Raw genomic sequence first — 20,707 nt, 5'->3', positions numbered from 1 at the left:
GGAAAGATAATTTCCTGCACGTCATGATCAGAACTCATACTCTGAGGTCCAGGGGTATTTAGACATGTGGCTAGTTTTTCTATAAGATTTGAAAACAAGCTATGTGTACAAAAAGAGAGACATTTAAAGCCAGCAACTTTTTGTAGAAGCATTAGTATTTTTGTTTGCCCTTTAAAGCTAGTACGCATTTTGAAGATGCTGTGGCTGCACAGTTCCTAAGCACCACTGGATTGCAGCCACTCTACCTGCACTACATTATAGGAACTTGGGCTTTTTCCTTAAATTTATTGTAGCAATCTTTTGCACTTACCTAAAGCATTGTCACGTGTATATATTCTTTGAATTGCTGTTTTCTTTGTTAAATGTAAATACAATGTATCATACTATTCAGTATGTGAAATGTTGCTAAACTAGGATTGTGGGACTGACTTGGGGATTCTGACTACATAGGTACTTGTCTTCTCAACTTGCTTGAATGCTAGGTCTGTGAAATTAATATACTCTACCATTTTGTGGTACCTTAATAGAGTTGCATAGACTTTACGAGTACACAGATTTTTTTTTTTAAGCATCAATAATACAAATGAAGCTGTTAACTGTTGCCTGTTTTTTTTAATTTTAGGGTGCAGTGTCTGGGTCAGTCCAGGCTTCAGATCGACTTATGAAAGAGCTCAGGGATATATACAGATCACAGAGTTATAAAACAGGTAAGGTGCTCTACATTTCTCTCTTTAGAAATACAATGCAGAAGCTTTTTATTTCTTGGTAAATATCTTCTGCTAATAGCTGTTTGTTTTGTACTTTATTTCATTATGTGCATTTTTTTTTTAATCTGAGCTTCAGATTTTGAAGTTGAATTGCTTGAATTTTCTTTAAGCATTCCACCTGTAAAATTTCTTTTTTCTGGCTTTCATATTTTTCTGACCTGGCTTCTTTACTATATAAAATGTCACATTAACAGTAGTAGCATTAATATAACTGTGTGAGTGCTGTCTGGAGGTGATGCTGAACACCACAGATCACATTGACTTTAGTGGGAATTGTGGGGTGTTTTTCAGCATTTCTTGGGATCTAGTCCTCCCATGCCAGGTACATAGGGCAAAAATCTTGCAGTCCTGTTCTGGTCATGTGGTACTGAATGTTACATTTGAAGCAATTTAAGTATTCCTGCCACAAGGGATTGCACTTGATTCAACAGTCCTTTGCTATTGAATGCAATAAGTGAGATTTAGTCTAAGCCATATTTTTATCTATCCGTTCTCCTTTAACACACACTGATACTCAGATTCTGTATGCATACGGTGTTGCAAATACATGCCCTGCCCTTTCAACTACCGAAACTATTGAAAAACCATGGTTGTATGTTTATTTTGTAAACAAGTGTTTGTTTACCCTAACAGATTAGCTTAGTCAGATAAAGGCTGACTATCCTCTTTGCGCCGTATATAGAAATTGCCTGAAATAGCAGAGCAGTGGGGTGAGTGGATTGTGTTGTCCGGTCACTTTCTGTAGCGAGTAGAAGTTTTGTAATATAGTTGTTATAGTAGATTCATCTGCTGCAACTTCGTGAGCAGAACATAGCCATACTGGCTCAGCCTAATGTCTTATTTCTTGTTCACACAATGGACAAGAATACAGGTACAGATCAGGGTGGGAATAGGGGGAATTCCTGATCAAAAGTCTTCAGATTTGTTTGTCTGACAGGAAAATGCCTATCCTAGCTGTCAGGATAGGAGGCCTTGTTCTCAAGTAAATTAAAAAGAATGATTGCTGCTCTGATTTGTCTAAAGGCCTTCTCTGCATTTTACCTGTCCTATTTTGAGTTACTGTGCCAGTTTTCTCATTCTAATGTGCCTGACCTTCATTCAGTGGCTTTGGTATTTTAATTTGAGAAAGGACAAAACTGAAGAAGTAAGACCACCAGTCTGAGACTGTCTCAGTTCCATTTCAGAATATTTACTTTAACATTATGGATTTCCTATATTTCCAGATCTGATCATAGAGAATAGTGCTAATCTAATGCTGCCTGTTGCTGTTGAGTGTTCATTTTGTGACAGGTTTCAGAGGAACAGCCGTGTTAGTCTGTATTCGCAAAAAGAAAAGGAGTACTTGTGGCACCTTAGAGACTAACCAATTTATTTGAGCATGAGCTTTCGTGAGCTACAGCTCACTTCATCAGATGTTTACCGTGGAAACTGCAGCAGACTTTATATACACACAGAGAATATGAAACAATACCTCCTCCCACCCCACTGTCCTGCTGGTAATAGCTTATCTAAAGTCATCAACAGGTGGGCCATTTCCAGCACAAATCCAGGTTTTCTCACCCTCCACCCCCCACACAAATTCACTCTCCTGCTGGTGCTAGCCCATCCAAAGTGACAACTCTTTACATAATCAAGTAGGGCTATTTCCTGCATAGATCAAGGTTTTCTCACATCCCCCCCACCCCCATACACACACAAACTCACTCTCCTGCTGGTAATAGCTCATCTAAACTGACCACTCTCCAAGTTTAAATCCAAGTTAAACCAGAACATCTGGGGGTGGGGGTAGGAAAAAACAAGAAGAAACAGGCTACCTTGCATAATGACTTAGCCTTGCAAGGTAGCCTGTTTCTTCTTGTTTTTTCCTACCCCCACCCCCAGATGTTCTGGTTTAACTTGGATTTAAACTTGGAGAGTGGTCAGTTTAGATGAGCTATTACCAGCAGGAGAGTGAGTTTGTGTGTGTATGGGGGTGGGGGGGATGTGAGAAAACCTTGATCTATGCAGGAAATAGCCCTACTTGATTATGTAAAGAGTTGTCACTTTGGATGGGCTAGCACCAGCAGGAGAGTGAATTTGTGTGGGGGGTGGAGGGTGAGAAAACCTGGATTTGTGCTGGAAATGGCCCACCTGTTGATGACTTTAGATAAGCTATTACCAGCAGGACAGTGGGGTGGGAGGAGGTATTGTTTCATATTCTCTGTGTGTATATAAAGTCTGCTGCAGTTTCCACGGTAAACATCTGATGAAGTGAGCTGTAGCTCACGAAAGCTCATGCTCAAATAAATTGGTTAGTCTCTAAGGTGCCACAAGTACTCCTTTTCATTTTGTGACACTATCCACCACTATGTCTTTTTGTTCAGATTAACCCCTCAGGCCAGTAGAGACTAGTCAGTGGGGCTGAGAAGAATCTACAGTTAGGCCATTTGCTCTTATCTGCATTAAGTCATGGAGTGTGCTTTGCTGTCTGTGTGGGGATTTTAGGTTCATTTTAAGAAAACCACTTCCATCAAGAGCAGTATCCTTTTGAAAGGCAGTAAGCCTGATTGCTAAAGTCTTCATTAAATATGCATGTGCACTGTCTCAGGTGGATTTAATGGTATTGAGTCATTTTAGATGCGACTACTGACCCCAGGTGCCTTATTTCAATGCCTCTGTGAAGTGCTTAGCAGATTGTCCACCTGTAGACTGCCATAATGGGCCAATTTGCTAAGATTAGGCTGCTGTGTGGAGTGAAAGTATTGAAACTATGTGACTGTTGAATGCTGTAGCCTGAGAGCCCTATAGATAACTTTTTTCTCCCTACTGATTGTCTTGGTGTTAGAGGGCTGAGAATGTACAATTGTGGTCTCTGAAAGTTCTCTATGCACTTGTCTGTGTCTTTGCTGTGATGCCACATATCTGGTTTGAACACAGTTTTATAAGAAATCCTGTCAAAAAACACTCTTGATTTCTGAGTGGCTTGGTCATCCATATCTCACAGATTTGCACCACCACTAACAATTCCAAATGCAAAGATCCTAGAATAACAACTCCTAACTGACAGGTTTCAGAGGAACAGCCGTGTTAGTCTGTATTCGCAAAAAGAAAGGGAGTACTTGTGGCACCTTAGAGACTAACCAATTTATTTGTTAAATTGTTAATTGTTAAATTGTTAAATAAATTGGTTAGTCTCTAAGGTGCCACAAGTACTCCCTTTCTTTTTGCGAACTCCTAACTGATTACCAGTGATAAAATCACAACCTTGGGTATCAAAGATTCAGCTGGTGGAAGTGATTACTGGAGTTGTATATTCCTTCAGAAAGGAATGAGATTTCTACAGATTGCATAGTTACCAGGCTCTCCTGTTGGAATTATAACCTTCAGAATATTCCTGCCTGTGTAATGATGTGATTTTTTTTACCCATGTAAAAATTACATCTTTAAAAACATACCAGTCTTGCCTTATACGGTGAAAGGTTTACTTGACGGTTTATGTATTCCCTGTACTTAATATACTAACTCCTTTAAATGTTATGGTGAAGTTTAGTTATGTAAGGCAACAGGCACATTTTCAGTATAATCTGTAACTCTAACTTGTACAATAAGCAATTTAAACATACACAATTCAGAGTCCCAAATCATGCTGTTTACAGGCGGCCAGAGACTGACATCCTTTTGGTCTGCTGTTGGAGTGCCTGTCACTACCCACTGTGATAGCAACCCCCTTTTTTTATTTTCTGTTCAGTTGTTACCTTTCTGGCAGCATTGATTGGATCAGCCTCCACCTGCAAATTAGGAAGTTGTTTCTTTGAATTAACGTGCAAAATACTAATCTATGTGCATACATACAGGAGATGAAGCCTGTTCAGCATTGAATGAGATGTGGCTATAGATGTTAGGAAATATGAAGAGAACAGAAGTGGAGAAATTCTAGAATGGCCAAGGTCTATAGGACACCCATGATTTGTGTGCTATAGCATTTGAAGCTATTAGGAGACACACATATTGACGTTTTTGTAACCTTATTCTGAAAATACTTATGGTTATCTAAGGGAAAGCACATCTTGAATTGAGGCTCTTATCCCTTGATGTATCTGATAGATTAATCTTTGCTTATAGGCACAGACTGGCCTGGTCAGGCACTTAAAAGGATATAACAGATTTTATATGCTTTTCCTTTTTAAAAATGGTAAAACATAATCTGTTTGGGATGTTGTTACACGGTTAATTCAGAACAATACATTCTGATTCCTAAATAACTTGTCTAATACTTCCACAGGGATTTATTCAGTGGAACTTGTAAATGACAGCCTGTATGAGTGGCACGTTAAACTTCTAAAGTAAGTTTACATTTTTTTAAAAACTCTCTCCTAAAGAACCCATGTTAATTTTGCCACACAGATTACAATATGGAATTTATACTGTCTAGCTAGAATGTACTATGAAGGCTTCATGGATAGCGGTCTTTTGAATTCAGTGCAGACTGGAACTGAATTGGTAGAGCTGGCACAGAATATACCTGAATTTACACTGTCAAACCAGTGCTTTTAGCATAATTTTTGACCACCAAAATTCTCTCCCCAAACCCTTACAAAATGGTGAACCTGTTGTGCTGAATAATTTTTTAACTTGAAGAATAAATAGATTTTGATCCTTTTCAAGTTATACAAAAGAACAGAACTGTTTTACTGGCTTTAGCAGCTTTTATTTTTATGGCTCAACAATGACATATGCCTGAAATGAAAAAAATACAATTCCAGGATATAGTCCTAATCACTGTGTGTGAAGTATGAAATGTTAACAAGATTGAAAATCTTAGGCTTTTTACTACACGTGTCAGTAGTACTGGCCAACATCTATATTTTTAATGTGTATACATCTTTTACCTTAAAAAATATTCCCAGAGCAGTTCCCTTGAAATCATCCCTGGTGATAGGGTAACATGCTAACCTACAGGTTAACCTCTAAGAAGGAAGAGCATACCCCAAACCAAGCTAGTTACATCTGTCCCTTAGAAGTGGTGGAGTGGATCCCGTCCGACTGCTATGAGGGTCTCCCAGAACTTCATGGACACACACGACTACTGCTGTGAGGGAACACCCTCTCTGGATGGATCACTGACCCACCCCCAGCTGTCATGAGCATAAGCCTGGTTTCCCTCTCTAAGGGCTTGTCTACATACACAGCTTTTAGTGGCACAGCTCTGTCGCTACAGCCATGCCATTAAAAGTCGGGCAGTATAGCTGCTGTTTGTTGGCTCTCCTGCCGTCAAACTTCAACCCCCAATGAGCGGTGTTTGCCTTGTCTGCAGGAGAGTGCTCCTGCCGACAAGGCACTGTTCACACTGGCACTTGTCGCAGCAAAATTTTTGTCTTTCAGGGTGGCATTTAACACCTCTGAAAGACAAAAGTTGTGTTGTTCAATTACCAGTGTAGACATAGCCTTAGTGTGGTTGTAGGCATTCAGAGAAGCGTACTGCTGGCTTCCAGTGGAATATCTACGGTCTTCAGCAGGCTCATGATTCATCCAGCACATATGTAACCAAACTTACAAGGGACTGTGTCTGTGTTCTTACTAAAAAGTTTATTGGGGTACCAGTTCTTGAGGTAGGATTAACCTAACACTGCAAGAATTGATAACCAGGCTGCTAGCTATTTGTAATCCTGCCATCAGTATCTGCCTACAAACAGGGTTGTTGAAATTGCGCTGATATCAAAAACTGTCGGCGTTACTAATGCCACAGATGCAGAATTTCTGATTCTGTGGTAATCTAGAACTCTGCACTGTACATCAAATGTAACTAGTTAAGTTAGTAAACATTGAAGGTTAGAGTATGAGTGTAAAAATCTCTTCATTTAAAAGCATTTACCTTTCAGAAGGATACCAAATTTCAGTGAAGAGAAATTGAATTACTATTTTCAAACAAAAGGGTTTTTTATTTTGAATATCTGCATTTAAATTCCTTGAATAACTTCAGTATGGTAACAAGTATCAGAGGGGTAGCGGTGTTAGTCTGGATCTGTAAAAGCGGCAAAGAGTCCTGTGGCACCTTATAGACTAACAGACATATTGGAGCATAAGTATGGTAAGAATATGATACATTGCAGTGAATCTTCTTGCTGCTACTTTCAACTGCAGTGTGTTTACCTGGCATTTGTGCTTTGATTAAGAATTGTAAAAGTTAATTGAAACTGCAAGAACATTAAACGAGATAAAGGAACTTTTAAAGGGTAATTTCTCTTCTGTAGAAAGCCAAATGATTCATTTCATTCTGTTTGCTTTTCCCACCTGTTTAATTCCTAGAGTTGATCCCGACAGCCCATTACATAGTGATCTTCAGGTCTTAAAAGAAAAAGAAGGTGTAGAATACATTTTGCTCAACTTCTCATTTAAGGTAAATGGGTATCCGAGTACTGAGAGGAAATTTTTACTATCTGGATGTAGAAACCATTTAAAATGGTAGTAAGCCATGTGCTCTGTTTCAGGGGTTCTCAAACTTCATTGCACCGCGACCCTCTTCTGACAACAAAAATTACTTCACGACCTCAGGAGTGGGGACTGAAGTCTGAGCCCACCCAAGGCCCACTGCCCCGGGTGGGGGGGCCATAGCCTGAGCCCGCTGCTCTGGGCAGGGGGGCCAAAGCTGAAGCTCAAGGGCTTCAGCCCTAGGCAGGGGGCCTGCGGCCTGAGCCCTGCCACCCAGGGCTGAAGCCCTCGGGCTCAGGCTTCAGCCCCGGACCCCAGCAAGACTAAGCCAGCTCTGGTGACCCTATTCAAAGGGGGTCGTGACACACAGTTTGAGAATCGCTGCTCTGTTCGAAGGATGATGGTATAGCTTTCAAAAACAGATATGATTTTTAGTATATTACTATCACATTCCAAGGCTGCTGATCTGCTAGAAGTAATGTAAACTTCTTCATGAATACAAGATGAAGATTTAACTTTTCAAACTCTATATACTATGCATTTCCCAAAGAATAAATTGAAGTATCCTTTTCTTACTAGAAATCAATGTTGCAGCATAGCTTTTAACTCTATACTTTGTTGTGCTTTTCAGGATAATTTTCCTTTTGATCCACCCTTTGTGCGAGTGGTATCTCCTGTGCTCACGGGAGGGTAAGTTTTTTAACTCTGACTTGTATGAAGAGGTTTTGTAGTAGAAGCTTTGCTGAAGATACCCTTGATTTCTGGGAACTACAACTGGATTTTAAGGCAAGACCCCATAATGTATATTGGTGAACTGATGTAGGACAGGAGACTGACAGTGCTCAGGAAATGACACATACACATACACTTGCTTCTCAATCACTGCTAATTCAAACCAGTGAGCTAAAGTAGCTTCCCCTGGCTACCTATATGAAATGTGTTGTTTTAATCCATTGTGACCTTGCAAAGTGTGTGTACACTAATTGTTGTCCCTAGAACTTCCTGCTATTGACGTTGGCAGTAGCAATGATAGGTGTAACAGTAAGGATAACTGCCAGTGTTACCTCCATGTGATTTAATCCTGCTCTGCTCAGAGCAGATGATGTGGTGGTTTTAATGCTGCTGGCCCGTCTATACTGGCTTTCACACTGGTGGAGCTGCATCTCCAGTAACAGTGGGGAGTTTTAGGGGAAAGGTTAGTGCAAACATAGCCCAAGAGCATTAAACTTGATGACCTTCTTACTCCTAAGGATGATTCCTTTAGAGTATTACCGAAATACATTGGCTGGGCTGTGTTGGGGAAGCGTATAGATATTTATTGGGAGGGGATGGAATACAGCATCAGTGTTGAAGGAAGGTAAGTGACAGTAAGTTCTTTTTTTTCTTTTCATGAATTTAGTGGAAGCTGGTACTGATTCTGACTCTGCTGTAAGCTCTTGTTGAGCTTAATTCAAAAAAATAGTAATTTTGAATGGTAGACGTGGCTGCTGCTGTCATAAATATATGAAAAGTAGTATGAAAACGGTGCACGTTCATTACCCATTTGGAAGTGCACTCTTCCTTAAACTGCTTCTTCCTGGTGCAAAACTGCTGGAAAAGAAAAGGTTAATACCTCTGAAAGTCTAGATTTTTAATGACTCTCTGCAGAGGAATGTAACACAATTCCAGCTTCAGAAATGTGTCCAGCATGCCCCTGATAGTCCAGATGAAGGAGGACATTCTGCACTTTGTGGGTTTACAACTCCATCCCATTCCCTTTGTTGCCCTGGCATGTTGTGAATTGCTGATGTTCATTCAGAGTGACTTCCCAGTATGTATAGTGCATGCTGGGACGTTATTTGGTTTAGAAGTGGCAAAATGCTTGAGAAGGTGAGTTTTAAGATATTAAGTAATGAATGTCCCTCTAGTCTGTCTCTTCTGTGAAGAGGAGGCCATTGCACATACTGTAAAGTTGCTGGAATAGTGTTAAATTCCTTTTTGGAAGTAACTTTATAAACTATCCATTTGTACTATGTCCACAGTAGAGCCATCAAAAATAGCATCCCTCCGCCACATTTTTCAGTTCTGATTGTGTAAACTGTGCAGACTAGCTGAGTCGCTGATTCTCACTAAGACTTCCCTTGTGGTTGGACAAAGCAAATTAGTTTCTCTTGTCTCTAGACATCATTCTGCTCTATATAAATAAATGTATATGGCTAACAAATAGCAACATATTGCCCTTGAAAGTGCTCTCTAATTTTTATTTATAGCTGAGCAAACTGTGTGACAGACTAACCCATAACAGCCTGAGGGTACAACTGCATAGTAATCTCTTTACTAATTGGTCTTGAAAGATGCCAAATAAAAGCCATGTTGAATTCAAAATTTCTAATCTAACATTTATTTTTAGGTATGTCCTGGGTGGGGGTGCACTATGCATGGAACTTCTTACTAAACAGGTGAATATAAAATCAAAATCTCTTGTATTTTTTGTGTGTGTGGTGTTGTTTGTTTGTTTTTGTTTTGTTTTGTTTTTAATTGTCAAGAGTTTTGGTGGAAGGTGTGCAATGCTTAGTGTTTAAAAAAAAATAAGTGATTGTAATAGCAGTTAGCATCCTGACTAAAACAAAGCATACTTCTTAAGAATAGTAATAAGCGGGTGTTTTCTGTATGTGAGCTTAAGCACCACCGCCTATTAGGAACAAAGGGCTAAATCATACACTCCTGTGGAAATGCCTGCTGTAGGGGAACAAGGTCCAGGAAGCTTGAGCTCTGTAAGGGTCACCTTACTGAACTTGCATCAGATCTTCCTCTTCACCCTGGAGGGACTGGGGAGGGAGAGGAAACAGGAAGTGCTGTTCTGTCTCCCCACCCCAAACTTGGTGGATTCTTAGAGTCTGTGGAGGGGGAACCCCAGGTCCAATAAAAGGGGAGATCACTTTGTCTTGCTCTTTTGAACCCTTCGCCCACCTCCTACCCTAGCAGCTGCCCCACAAAATCTGATATGGGAGTGCAGGTGCTGAGCTTTGGTGAATGCTGCTTGAAGCCGCTTTAATTTAGGAGTAGATATCTACTGCCTATGGAAAGAAGATTGCAGTGGACAGCATCTCCCCTACAAAAATAACTCCTGTAAAAGTCTAATAGAGACTTTTGTGTGAACCCTGGAAAGGTAAAACCGTGCCAGAGCGGCTGCCCAGCTTTGTGGAAACAGGATCTTTTTGCTCACTTAATTGCTTAATTGAGTCATTAAAAGCAGTCTCTTAAAGCTGTAATTGCTATTGTAAAGCTAGCTGAAAATTAGTAGAATTCTATAATGTAGTTGTGTTTTTCTTTGTTTTTTGTCTTACCAGATTCTGGAAATGTGTGCAACTTGGCTTTTTCCTTTTTCCTACAAGCTTTTTATGCTAACATAGTTTACTTTAGTTTCTTGTGTTTCTCTTGGGAATAACTAATTGTTTCATAGTTTTAAAAGCTATTAACCAAAAATACCATGGTTTGCTAGAGTTTAGCAAAAAGAAACATACTTTCCAGAGTGGATTTGCAAGGTGAGCGTAAGAATACAAGCACATATTCTGTAGAAGTATTTCCTTCTTCCTTTAGGGCTGGAGTAGTGCCTATTCAATAGAATCGGTCATCATGCAGATCAATGCCACTTTAGTCAAAGGAAAAGCCAGAGTACAGTTTGGAGCCAATAAGGTAAATATATTATGTATAATTATTGAAATGACTTTTGTGTTGTGGGTAGATACTGGTTTTATTTTCCATTTTATGTTGACTCTTTATAGAAAGCTCAAATATAAAAAAGCTGTTGGTTTAAAGATTAAATTAATGTCCATATAAACTTTTGATTCTCTTTTGTGTGCTGAAACATATTGGTGTATTTGTGGCTAGTTTGCTGGAAATGAACAATATGGGTTTGTTAGGAAACAATGTGTGTGGGGGCTGGAGGACAAATATTTTTTGACATGGAAGGGGCCGTAAGCAGGTGAAGCTCCTACTGTGCTCTTTCTGGCTTCTGTTGGTAACTTAATGCAACATAAACTTCAGCCTGAACTTTCTCCCAAGATTGACTCTTCTTAAGGCTTTCCCTGCCAGTGCTCTGTCTCTCTATCCCTAGTTCTCTGTGCTCCTGAGGACAGGCTCCTCCCCTTCTTAAATTCTGATTGGGGCTAACTGAATACATGCTGTATTTTCATGCCAGAATGAGTGAGGAGCCCTGCATCCCTATGCAGGATTCTGGAGCATGTCATTCTGGTACAGGGAGGTTGTTGTATCCAAACTAACTTTAAACAACTTTTTGCCTCCTCTTGGTAGTTGAGAAAAAGTATCTGAAGAAAGCTTTTTGGTAAACACAAAATAGTATTTTAATAAAGTATGAAAAATTAATGAAATAACGATCATAGATCTTTGTGTGTGACTCTAAAAGTTGTCTGATCTTACCACTATTAAGGGGACACCTGTTCTGTGCTTTAATAATGTTTGCATAGAAACAGACTAGTAATTCACCATAAAACAAAACAGACATCTTGTTAGGTACGCTTAAAAATGTTTACCCAGGTCCCACTTTCTAAGTGGCTTAGGCACTTAATTCTGAGTCCCATGGACCTTTCGTAAGGGCTTAAGTTATGAGTGAATTAGGAGACTAGATCACTTAAGCACCCTTAAAATGCATTTTACCCATTGCTTGTACTTACCCTGTGGCAGGAGACCATTGCCCTGTTGATCCAGTACATTGACTGTTAAAAGTTAAGCAGTTTTGCTATTCTTATCAACCTAAATTTAATTTCCATCATGTCTTAATTGTGTTTTAATTTAACACTGATCAGATGTGCATTCCTATGGTCAAGTGGAGTCCTAGGGTCTGCAGGCTACTTAGGCCTCACAGCTACAAACTGTAGCACAAATTTGTGAACCATCTCAAATTTTGAGCCTGCTGATGTTAGAGGCATTTCTGATATTGAGTGCATGCAAACTGTACCATTTCCACTTCTGCCTGCTTCACTTGTTTAAAAAGAATTTCTCACCCTGAGAGCAGGTATTTAATATTACAAGCCTTGTGTGGAAGATGGCTAATTAGTTTGACAGTAAGAATCTTTTAAAACATGTTAGGTAGGTTGACTTTTGAAGTCTATCCACCTGGAATGTCCCTTACCCTAAAAGTCATTCATCTATGAAACATTATGTCTACGCTGCAATAAAACACCTGTGGCTGGGTTTTGTCAGCTGTCTGGGACTCCAGTTGTGGGACTTTAAAATTGCAGAGTAGATGTCTAGGCTCAGGCTGGAACCCAGGCTCTGGGGTCCTTCCTTCTTTCAGGGTCCCAGAGTCCAGGCTCCAGCCTGAGCCCAGAGGTCTACACTGCAGTTTTATAGCCCTGTAGCCTTAGCCCCTCAAGTGCAAGTCAGCTGACACAGGCCAGCCGGAGGTGTTTTTATTGCAGTGTAGCCATACCATTACTGTCCTAATATTTGCCTGTATTAGCACTATGGAAAAATATTTTTTAACTTGTACATGATTCAGAATACAATGTCTTAAGACAACCTTTTTTTTAAGTGGGATGTGAAATATACTAGGTGCAAGAACAGCACTTTAATACCATGCTCTTTGAAACCGGAAGCCCTGTATTTTATCAGTTAGCAAGCCCCATCACACAGCCACTGTACATGGCTTTTTAGTATGATGAGAGCCAACTCTTCAGTCCCCGAGGCCCTGGATTTTGCAGGTTAAAACTGCAGTTGGTTTTCTTGCATGGCACCTCTTAATAGACATTTTTTGTTCTACTTACAGTACTGTCTAACCTTTCAAACAGTTACTTTATGGTATTTTGCTTAAGTATCTGTCCATATTTTTTTGGTCCTGCATGACGTGATGTCACTACCTGATGTACTATTAAATGACTTTTTTTTTTCAGAACCAATATAATCTAGCAAGAGCACAGCAGTCCTATAAGTCACTAGTACAAATACATGAGAAAAATGGTATGTAAATATTTACATTTTGCAATTTTATATGTTCTTGTCTGCACAAATTGTACAGTGGCATGGGAAAGATAGTAATGCTTGAAACTAATATAATTGCCATACAATACAAACTTTTACCTGGTTTATTTGGGATAAAACAAGAACGGCCTATGTCCCTTCCCATGCATTGAAGGGTCTATTTTGCATTTTGTTTCCACCCTCATTATCTAGAATTTTTTGTTATGCCCCCAGCCCCTCCCCTGCTGTTCCCTCTCCCCCGGAGCCTTACCTCACCGTGCTGCCGGCGCAACACTCGGGGGGGGGGGGGGTCGGAGAGAATGCAGGGGAGTTTGGGTGGTGGTCAGGGGCTGGGGGTGTGGATAGGGGTTGGAGCGGTCAGAGGGTGGGGAACAGGGGGATTGAATGGGGGCAGGGGTCCTGGGGGGGCAGTCAAGAAGGAGGGGGGGCAGTTGCGGTGGGGGACAGTTAGGGGCAGGGGGGGTCCGAGGGTGGTCTGTTTGAAGAGGTGGTTGGATGGAGCAGGGGTCCCGGGGGGGCAGTCAGGAAGGAGAGAGGGGGTTGGACAGGGCGGCAGGGGGCACTTAGGGGCGGGGGGGTCCAGGGGCGGTCAGGGGACAGAGAGTCGGGGTGGATGGGGCAGGGGCCTCCGAGGGGCCATCAGGCAACAGGGGGGTTGGATGGGACAGGAGTCCTGGGGGGGGGTGTCAGAGGGTGAGAAGCAGGGGGGGGTCGGATAGGGGGTGGTGTTTGGGGAGGCACAGCCTCCCCTAACCAGCCCTCCGTACAATTTCTGAAACCCGATGCGGCCCTCAGGCCAAAAAGTTTCCCCACCCCTGATTTAGATGCTTCTCTAGCAAATAAGTCATCTCTTCCCTTCTCCAAAGAGCTTATCTAAATATAGCGCAAGACAAGTGAAAGCAATAATCAATGAGAGAATGAAGTAGAAGGGAGGATCAAAGGTTGAAAATACATGGAAAGTACAAATTAAAACGTGTAGCCTGAAAACTGTTCAGTCTAGCTCTGGAGGCGGGGAGGGATACTTTCCCCCATACAAAGCCAGTAGCCACCAGCTGGTGCTGCTGTTCACCTGTTGTGTGGTAAGGTGGACATAGCTCCCTCTAGAAATTAGTATGCCTACTTTCCAGCTTGAGTGAGCTACCTGGGAGCAGATAACTGATCTAACATCCCACATCATGATTTGGCATTGTTTTGCAACTAGACAATTCACCTAGCCTTGTCAACTACTTTTAGAGAAATTCTTTACTGTTTACTAGATACTTACAAAAAGAAGTACACTTTCTACTTTCTTGCCTTGCTGACTTACTTATCAGAGAATCTTCATCTAGGGACAGGGTGTGATCCACTGGTTAAAACCTGGTACTGGGAGCCAGGAGAGCTCTGTCTTGGTTGGACCTTGGATATGGTTTTCAGGGAAAGCAAGGCACACATCTGTACAATAAGCATGTCTTCTATACCAGTGGAAAAGGAGTGTATTGGAAATAGTTGATTCTAAAGAACTTTGAAATGTTATGATTAGCTGCTATTACTTGAACTTTTTGGTTCAGCTGTTTGGCGGCGCTTAGGACTTTCTGGGGGTGGGGAAGGAGCGGGGATGCAGCGTGCTCCGGAGAGGAGATGGAGTGGGGGTGGGAAAAGGTGGGCCTGGAGTGGAGCAGGGATGGGAAGAGGAGGGCCTGGAGCATCCCCCGGCAAAGTCGGTGCCTGTTCTTCTCCGGGTAAGCTGCCACTGCTGCTGCAAAGGTGCTTTCTAGCATCCTTGCCTGCAGTGGGCTGTGCCTGTGTGGGGTAAGCCAGGGGCACTTCCACAGTGCTGTACAGTATATAATGCCTTTTGTCTGCTTCCCCCCCCCCCCCACAATTTTCTTGGAACCTAACTCCTCCGCATTCCCCTTAAATCTTATGGGAAAATTGGATTCATTTAACATCGTTTCACTTAAAGTTGCATTTGTCAGGAACATAACTACAATGTTAAGTGAGGAGTTACGATTCTAAAAAAGTCAATATGGCTCTCTGTTTTAGTTCTACCTATACACTACACTGATTACCAATACACAAAGCATCGACAGTATTAAAGATGTTTAAAGGCTTCTTTGTTAACTTATGGCTACTATAGATCCTCAGGAACAGCTCAAGTAGGAACTATACTAATCGTACAAAATTTGAGGCAGATCTCTTAAGACTTTTGCTAGTGTGGTGGGTAGAATTAAATAGGTATTTTGATTTTTGGCCGTGTCCATTTAAAACAAAAAAAAAAACTGTGCACACTTTGGTTTCACAGACTGAACCTTTACAGGCTCAGAAGTTATTCTGGGTATGTAGCAACTGAAATATATATTGAAAGGTAAATTGCTTAATTGGCATTTCTGAACTTGCCATTATAGTTCATCATTCCCATTCCGTCCTCAGCAGGATGAAACAGAGTTGTAACACCAGGAACATCTTGGTCTATATTTTTAAACACTTGTGCAAAAGTTGAGCATGCACATGCAAAATGGGATATTCATATGCATATACCAATATAATCAAACAAATGACTGCAAAGCTTGCAGGATTGAAAATCATAGAAATGTAAGACAGGAAGGGACCTCGATAGGTCATCTAGTCCAGTCCCCTGCACTGAGGCAGGACTAAGTATTATCTAGACCATCCCTGACAGCTGTTTTTTCTAAACCTGCTCTTAAAAACCTCCAATGACAGAGATTCCACAACTTCCCTAGGTAACTTATTCCTGTGTTTAACTACCCTTACAACTGGAAGTTTTTTTTCCTAATGTCTAACCTAAATTTCCCTTGCTGCAATTTTAAGCCCATTACTTCTTGTCCTGTCTCCAGTGGTTAAAGAGAACTATTTATTACCCTCCTCTTTAAAACAACATTTTACATATTTGCAGACTATTACCATGTTCTCTTTTTCAGACCAAATCCCAGTTTTTCAATCTTTCCTGATAGTCCTTTAATCATTTTTGTTGCTCTTTTTTGAACTTTCTCTAATTTGTCCATCCTTCCTGAAGTGTGATGCCCAGAACTGGTCACAGTACTCCAGTTTTGAGGCCTTGTAAGTGCTGAGTAGAGTGGAAGAATTACTTTTTGTGTCTTGCTTATAACATTCCTGCTAATACATCCCAGAATCTGGACCTTTTTCTTAACTAAAGCAGATGGAAAAATAGATCACATTACTCTTTGCTTTCTATATTGGTATCTTAAGATTTGTCTAATTTAGCAGGATGGCTGCTGCCAACAGGAGCTCAATGTTAATGCTTTATTTTCAAATGTAAACACTGGGTCTGATCTTGCAAGGTGATGAGTGCTTTAACTCCCATTGAAATCAATAGGAGTTTAGGGCCTGTGATGGATTTTTCTAGTTTTCAAACACAATTTCAATTACACATCCAAATAGACCCTAAAGCTGTCTTGCACTAAAGTTAAGAGTGCCTAATACGTTTCTTTGTTCTTCTATAGGCTGGTACACTCCTCCAAAAGAAGATGGTTAATATTGTGGACTGTTGTACACCTGGACCAATGTCAAACAGCTCTTTTTTATTTCTTTCCAACACACACACAGACTCAAGCTACGAATGCCCCTATAACAGCTGTATTGAAGACTTTAGCTATTAGATAAGTTAGTGGATAATCTGTCAACTGACACATCCAGTATAATTTACAGCCTTACCATTTTGCTCTTATTAGGTATCTTGGACTGAGCAGTTTTGGCCTTTACTGTATTTGTCCCTATGGATTAAGCATATTTGGGCCACTCCCTATCTTAATTTTTATTTAAAAGTGCAAACTTTTTAAAGCTGGCTATTGAGTTACTAGAAGATTATTCAATAGGAGTCACTCACCACTTCTTACCTTTTGCAGAATGTGGACTGCAGAGACTTGCATTGTAATGTTTCATTTAAAGCCAACAAAGTTTAATACATTGTTTAATACTGTTTTAGGAAATTTCAGGTCTTGTAAATCACAGTAGTTTTTCTGGTCTAAAATGAAAACATTTGTAGTATTGCCAAATTAAAGATATAGGAAAACAACATGTATGTTAAGTCATTAAACTTTTTTCATGGCTGTGTGAGGATATGAACTGTTTCTTGGAAGAGATACTCTTTATTAGATTGTTGTATTTTTAAGCAGAGCAAGGCTGTGCCAATAAAACCTTGTAACTAGTCACTTCCACTGGGGCATCAGAATCTTGCTGGGCTGTTCCTGCTACTTGTTGGCTCAAGCTACTTAACAAAAGGAGCCACAGTATGAAGCTTGAAGTTATTTAAGATACTAAAAATCTTTTTAGGTGTTCCATTTTATTAACGGGTTGTTGCAATCATTTGTAAACTAATGAACTTATAAAGTGATTGGCACAAATCAAAATGAAAATCCTTGAACAAAAATTTTTATATAAAAGCTACAATAAAATACAAAAAAGACATCACCTGATTCAGAGTTGTAAAAATAATGTTGCCATAGTCATGACAGTGCTTTTTGTTATTGAAAGACTAACAGGAACTATTCTTTCATTATTAGGAAATGAATCTGGGTCTGTGTAATTACTATATTTCATTGCCTTACCTAAATCAATTCTATTTTGGTTGTAGTATTAGTGATTAGACCTTTGTACTGCCAGGGATTGATATAAGGGTGTGTACCATGGATTAAGCACTTTTTTAGCCCAGAAGCATGTGGTTTTTTTTAGTTACAACTATCAACTTTGTGCTCTTCTTTTCTCTATCAGGCACCCATTGGCCCTTGTGCATTTGCTTCTAGATCCAGTTTTTCGCTTGAAAGAACAGATTGAAGGAATTTGGCACTACTCCTGATAACGTACTGTTTTGTTTCAAATAGTCTTCTAGGGAGTATAATGGATGACTTGCCAGCCTTTCTGCTTACTTGGTTGTACATATATTCGTATACAATCCTGGTATCCAATTACTCAGATAGCAACCTTAAGTGAAAGGCAGAACTCTTTAAGCATTAAAGTTCCTTAAAACCTGAGGCTAAAATCTTTGAATACATTATTGAATTCTTTAATATTCTAATGGGCTAGCAGGTTGACAGATGCACATTTGGCATGCTTTGTTTTGGATTTCATTTTTCATTGCAGAATTATTTGGCAATGTACAGTAATTTATAAACTTGCATCAAGTTTATGAATAAAGAACCATTTTAAGAATTATTCTGTTTGTGGTTAGTCTTTGAATATAAGATAGCTTTCTGTTCGTTTGTGTGTGTGTGGGGTCCCAACCAATGCAACGTATAAAAGGAAAAACTGGTCAACACATCATAACGTCTTTGAATTTCAGGCTCATGAGTACAGGTGTAAAATGCTCCTGTGAAAAGTACCACTAAGTATGTAGACCAATGCATTCTGCACTTGACGGAAGTTCCTAAGTTGTCTTCAGGTATGGCCCCATAAAGTGCACTGTAATCTAAGGTATAAAAATCACATGGATCACTGGTAGTAAGGCCGGTGGGGGGGTGGGGTGGAAATAGACTTGCACAGCCACAGATGAGAAGTACTCGTTCACTGCTGCTACTTTATCCTCTAAGGTCAATGGGACCTTCAAACTGCATGTCTTGTTAACCAACAAGTGAGAAAATGGGAGGAAAGCAATCACTCAATCTTCCACTTCTCTGAATATCTTCCTCCTCATCCAAACACCTTAACTTTCTTGGAATCAAGCCTCCCATAGCAGCCCTCCTCTAATCTTGAGTGGATTCTAGGAAAGCCAAAAGACTACACAATCGGAGTTGAAAATCATTAGCCATGTAGCCAAACCTGCCTCCTTTGGTAAATGGAAGCAGACAGCACTGAATGCTGGGCTATCTCACAGTTGCCCTTTGTCAAACAACTAACACAATCCCTGCCTTGAGTTCACAATCTAAATCAGAAACAGGAAACAAAATAATTCTTTTGCAGTAAGAGCATATGAGAGTTTGATCCCACATTTACCTTGCAAAAATGAAAAATCTTCCTAAACCTAAAGAATTTAAAATGCATTAGAGTGCGCCTCAACTCTGCCACTGTAAGTTAATGTTGTATGGGAGTCTAGGACAAAAATGGTTCTATCTTCAGCAGTTTGAGCTGCATGGGCAGTGAGTAGAGGAAATGTCACCTATATTGAAGGTGACACTAAAGTAACTCCACATAGAAATCGCCATTAAAGGGACATTAACATAGAAACTGCTGACCATTTCTGAAAGTTGTGTGCAGTGTTGTAGTTGTGAGTCCCAGGATATGAGAGAGAGAAAAGATGGGTAAGATCTTGGAACATCTTTTGTTGGTAGAAGAGACAGACAAGCTTTTGAGCTAAACAGAGCTTCTTCAGATTTCTAAAAGGACACTTAAAAAGCAGCATTTGGTACTACAGCTGCCCAAATCTCCCTTACCTGCTTTTTTTTTTGTATGTGGTTTTAAAATTTAGGCCCCCCTCTCCCCCCACATCCTACCAGGGAACTGTGCAGTTGGCTTAATCGTTACTCCTCTATAAAGTAAAATGTTTCTGTGTGGGGTGGGGAGAATTTTACCTTAAGATGTGCTGCTGGAGTTTGTCTCTCTTTTTTCTTACTCACTTAGGTTGAGAAGGGCTGTTGATCAACTCTAATCCAGCTACAGCCTGTGCCTTTAAAATCCCTCACTTTATATGTAACTGAGCCTGCACCAAGCAAGTTGAGGCAGGAAGGGGTTGGGATTTTTTTAGGAGCAGAGGAGAATGTGTAGCTTTACTTTCTCACATCAATCCACTTGTTCCAGGCCCAGTGAACACAGCTTTTAGGCTGGACTCTTGTTATGCCAGTGGCTGGACCCATAGCTGATGGATCCCCTGTCCTGGTGCAGTGTGGTGTTCATCTGCAGTACAGTGCTTGGGCAGGATGTAAAGGGGGGCATCCAGGCATGACTGCTGCAGGCTCCTGAGCCTGTTTGCCTCTTGTGGGCTGGGGATTAGATTGCCGCTGCATACCCACTCCCCAGGCAGAGGCATAGCTGTCTCTCCCTACCCTACCCCCGGTAATGTTAACAATAAACAGGTTTCAGAGTAGCAGCTGTGTTAGTCTGTATTCACAAAAAGAAAAGGAGTACTGGTGGCACCTTAGAGACTCACATTTATTTGAGCATAAGCTTTTGCGAGCTACAGTGGCTGAATGCATCCGTTGAAGTGAGCTGTAGCTCACGAAAGCTTTTGCTCAAATAAATTTTGTGAGTTTCTAAGGTGTCACTAGCACTCCTTTTCTGTTACCTTAAATGGTGTGGTGTGCTTTATTGTTATTTGTCCTCAGCCCCTGTGGGGTTGGACCCTGCTGCTCTCCCTAGAATACAACTGGGCAAGATCAGGGGGAGGCTAAGAGACTTGCCCAAGGTCAGACATGAAGGCCACAGCTGAGCGGGGAACCAAACCCCAGGCTCCACGGCCTGGACCACTCACACGCCCCAGCCCCCATCGCCAAGAACCGGAAGTCACGCTCCAGTGTCTGTCGTAATGTCACGTGCTCAGTTCGCTGACGCTACTCGCCCGGTCGTCACGTGCACCATCCCCACAACAGGGAAGGGCCGTGTGGTTG

The 20,707-nt window shown here is 40.8% G+C and overlaps 1 protein-coding gene across 2 annotated transcripts in view; it reads left to right on the top strand.

Moving 5' to 3' along the window:
• UBE2Q2 (ubiquitin conjugating enzyme E2 Q2) overlaps positions 1 to 18,323 on the top strand; it is a 77,112-nt gene extending 58,789 nt beyond the window's left edge. For both annotated transcript variants that reach the window (XM_048866697.2, XM_048866696.2), the window contains 8 exons: positions 623 to 707; positions 5,029 to 5,089; positions 7,053 to 7,143; positions 7,807 to 7,865; positions 9,565 to 9,613; positions 10,755 to 10,850; positions 13,067 to 13,133; positions 16,616 to 18,323. In XM_048866697.2, the coding sequence (XP_048722654.1) occupies positions 623 to 707; positions 5,029 to 5,089; positions 7,053 to 7,143; positions 7,807 to 7,865; positions 9,565 to 9,613; positions 10,755 to 10,850; positions 13,067 to 13,133; positions 16,616 to 16,647 (540 nt within the window). In that variant the 3' untranslated portion in view covers positions 16,648 to 18,323. The remainder of the gene's footprint in view (positions 1 to 622; positions 708 to 5,028; positions 5,090 to 7,052; positions 7,144 to 7,806; positions 7,866 to 9,564; positions 9,614 to 10,754; positions 10,851 to 13,066; positions 13,134 to 16,615) is intronic.
• The last annotated feature ends 2,384 nt before the right edge of the window (positions 18,324 to 20,707 follow it).

This window comes from Caretta caretta, chromosome 10 (genome assembly GCF_965140235.1).
Source record: "Caretta caretta isolate rCarCar2 chromosome 10, rCarCar1.hap1, whole genome shotgun sequence".
NCBI lineage: Eukaryota > Metazoa > Chordata > Testudines > Cheloniidae > Caretta > Caretta caretta.
Note: the sequence above shows the minus strand (reverse complement) of the source record. Positions and strands in the feature narration are given on the sequence as shown.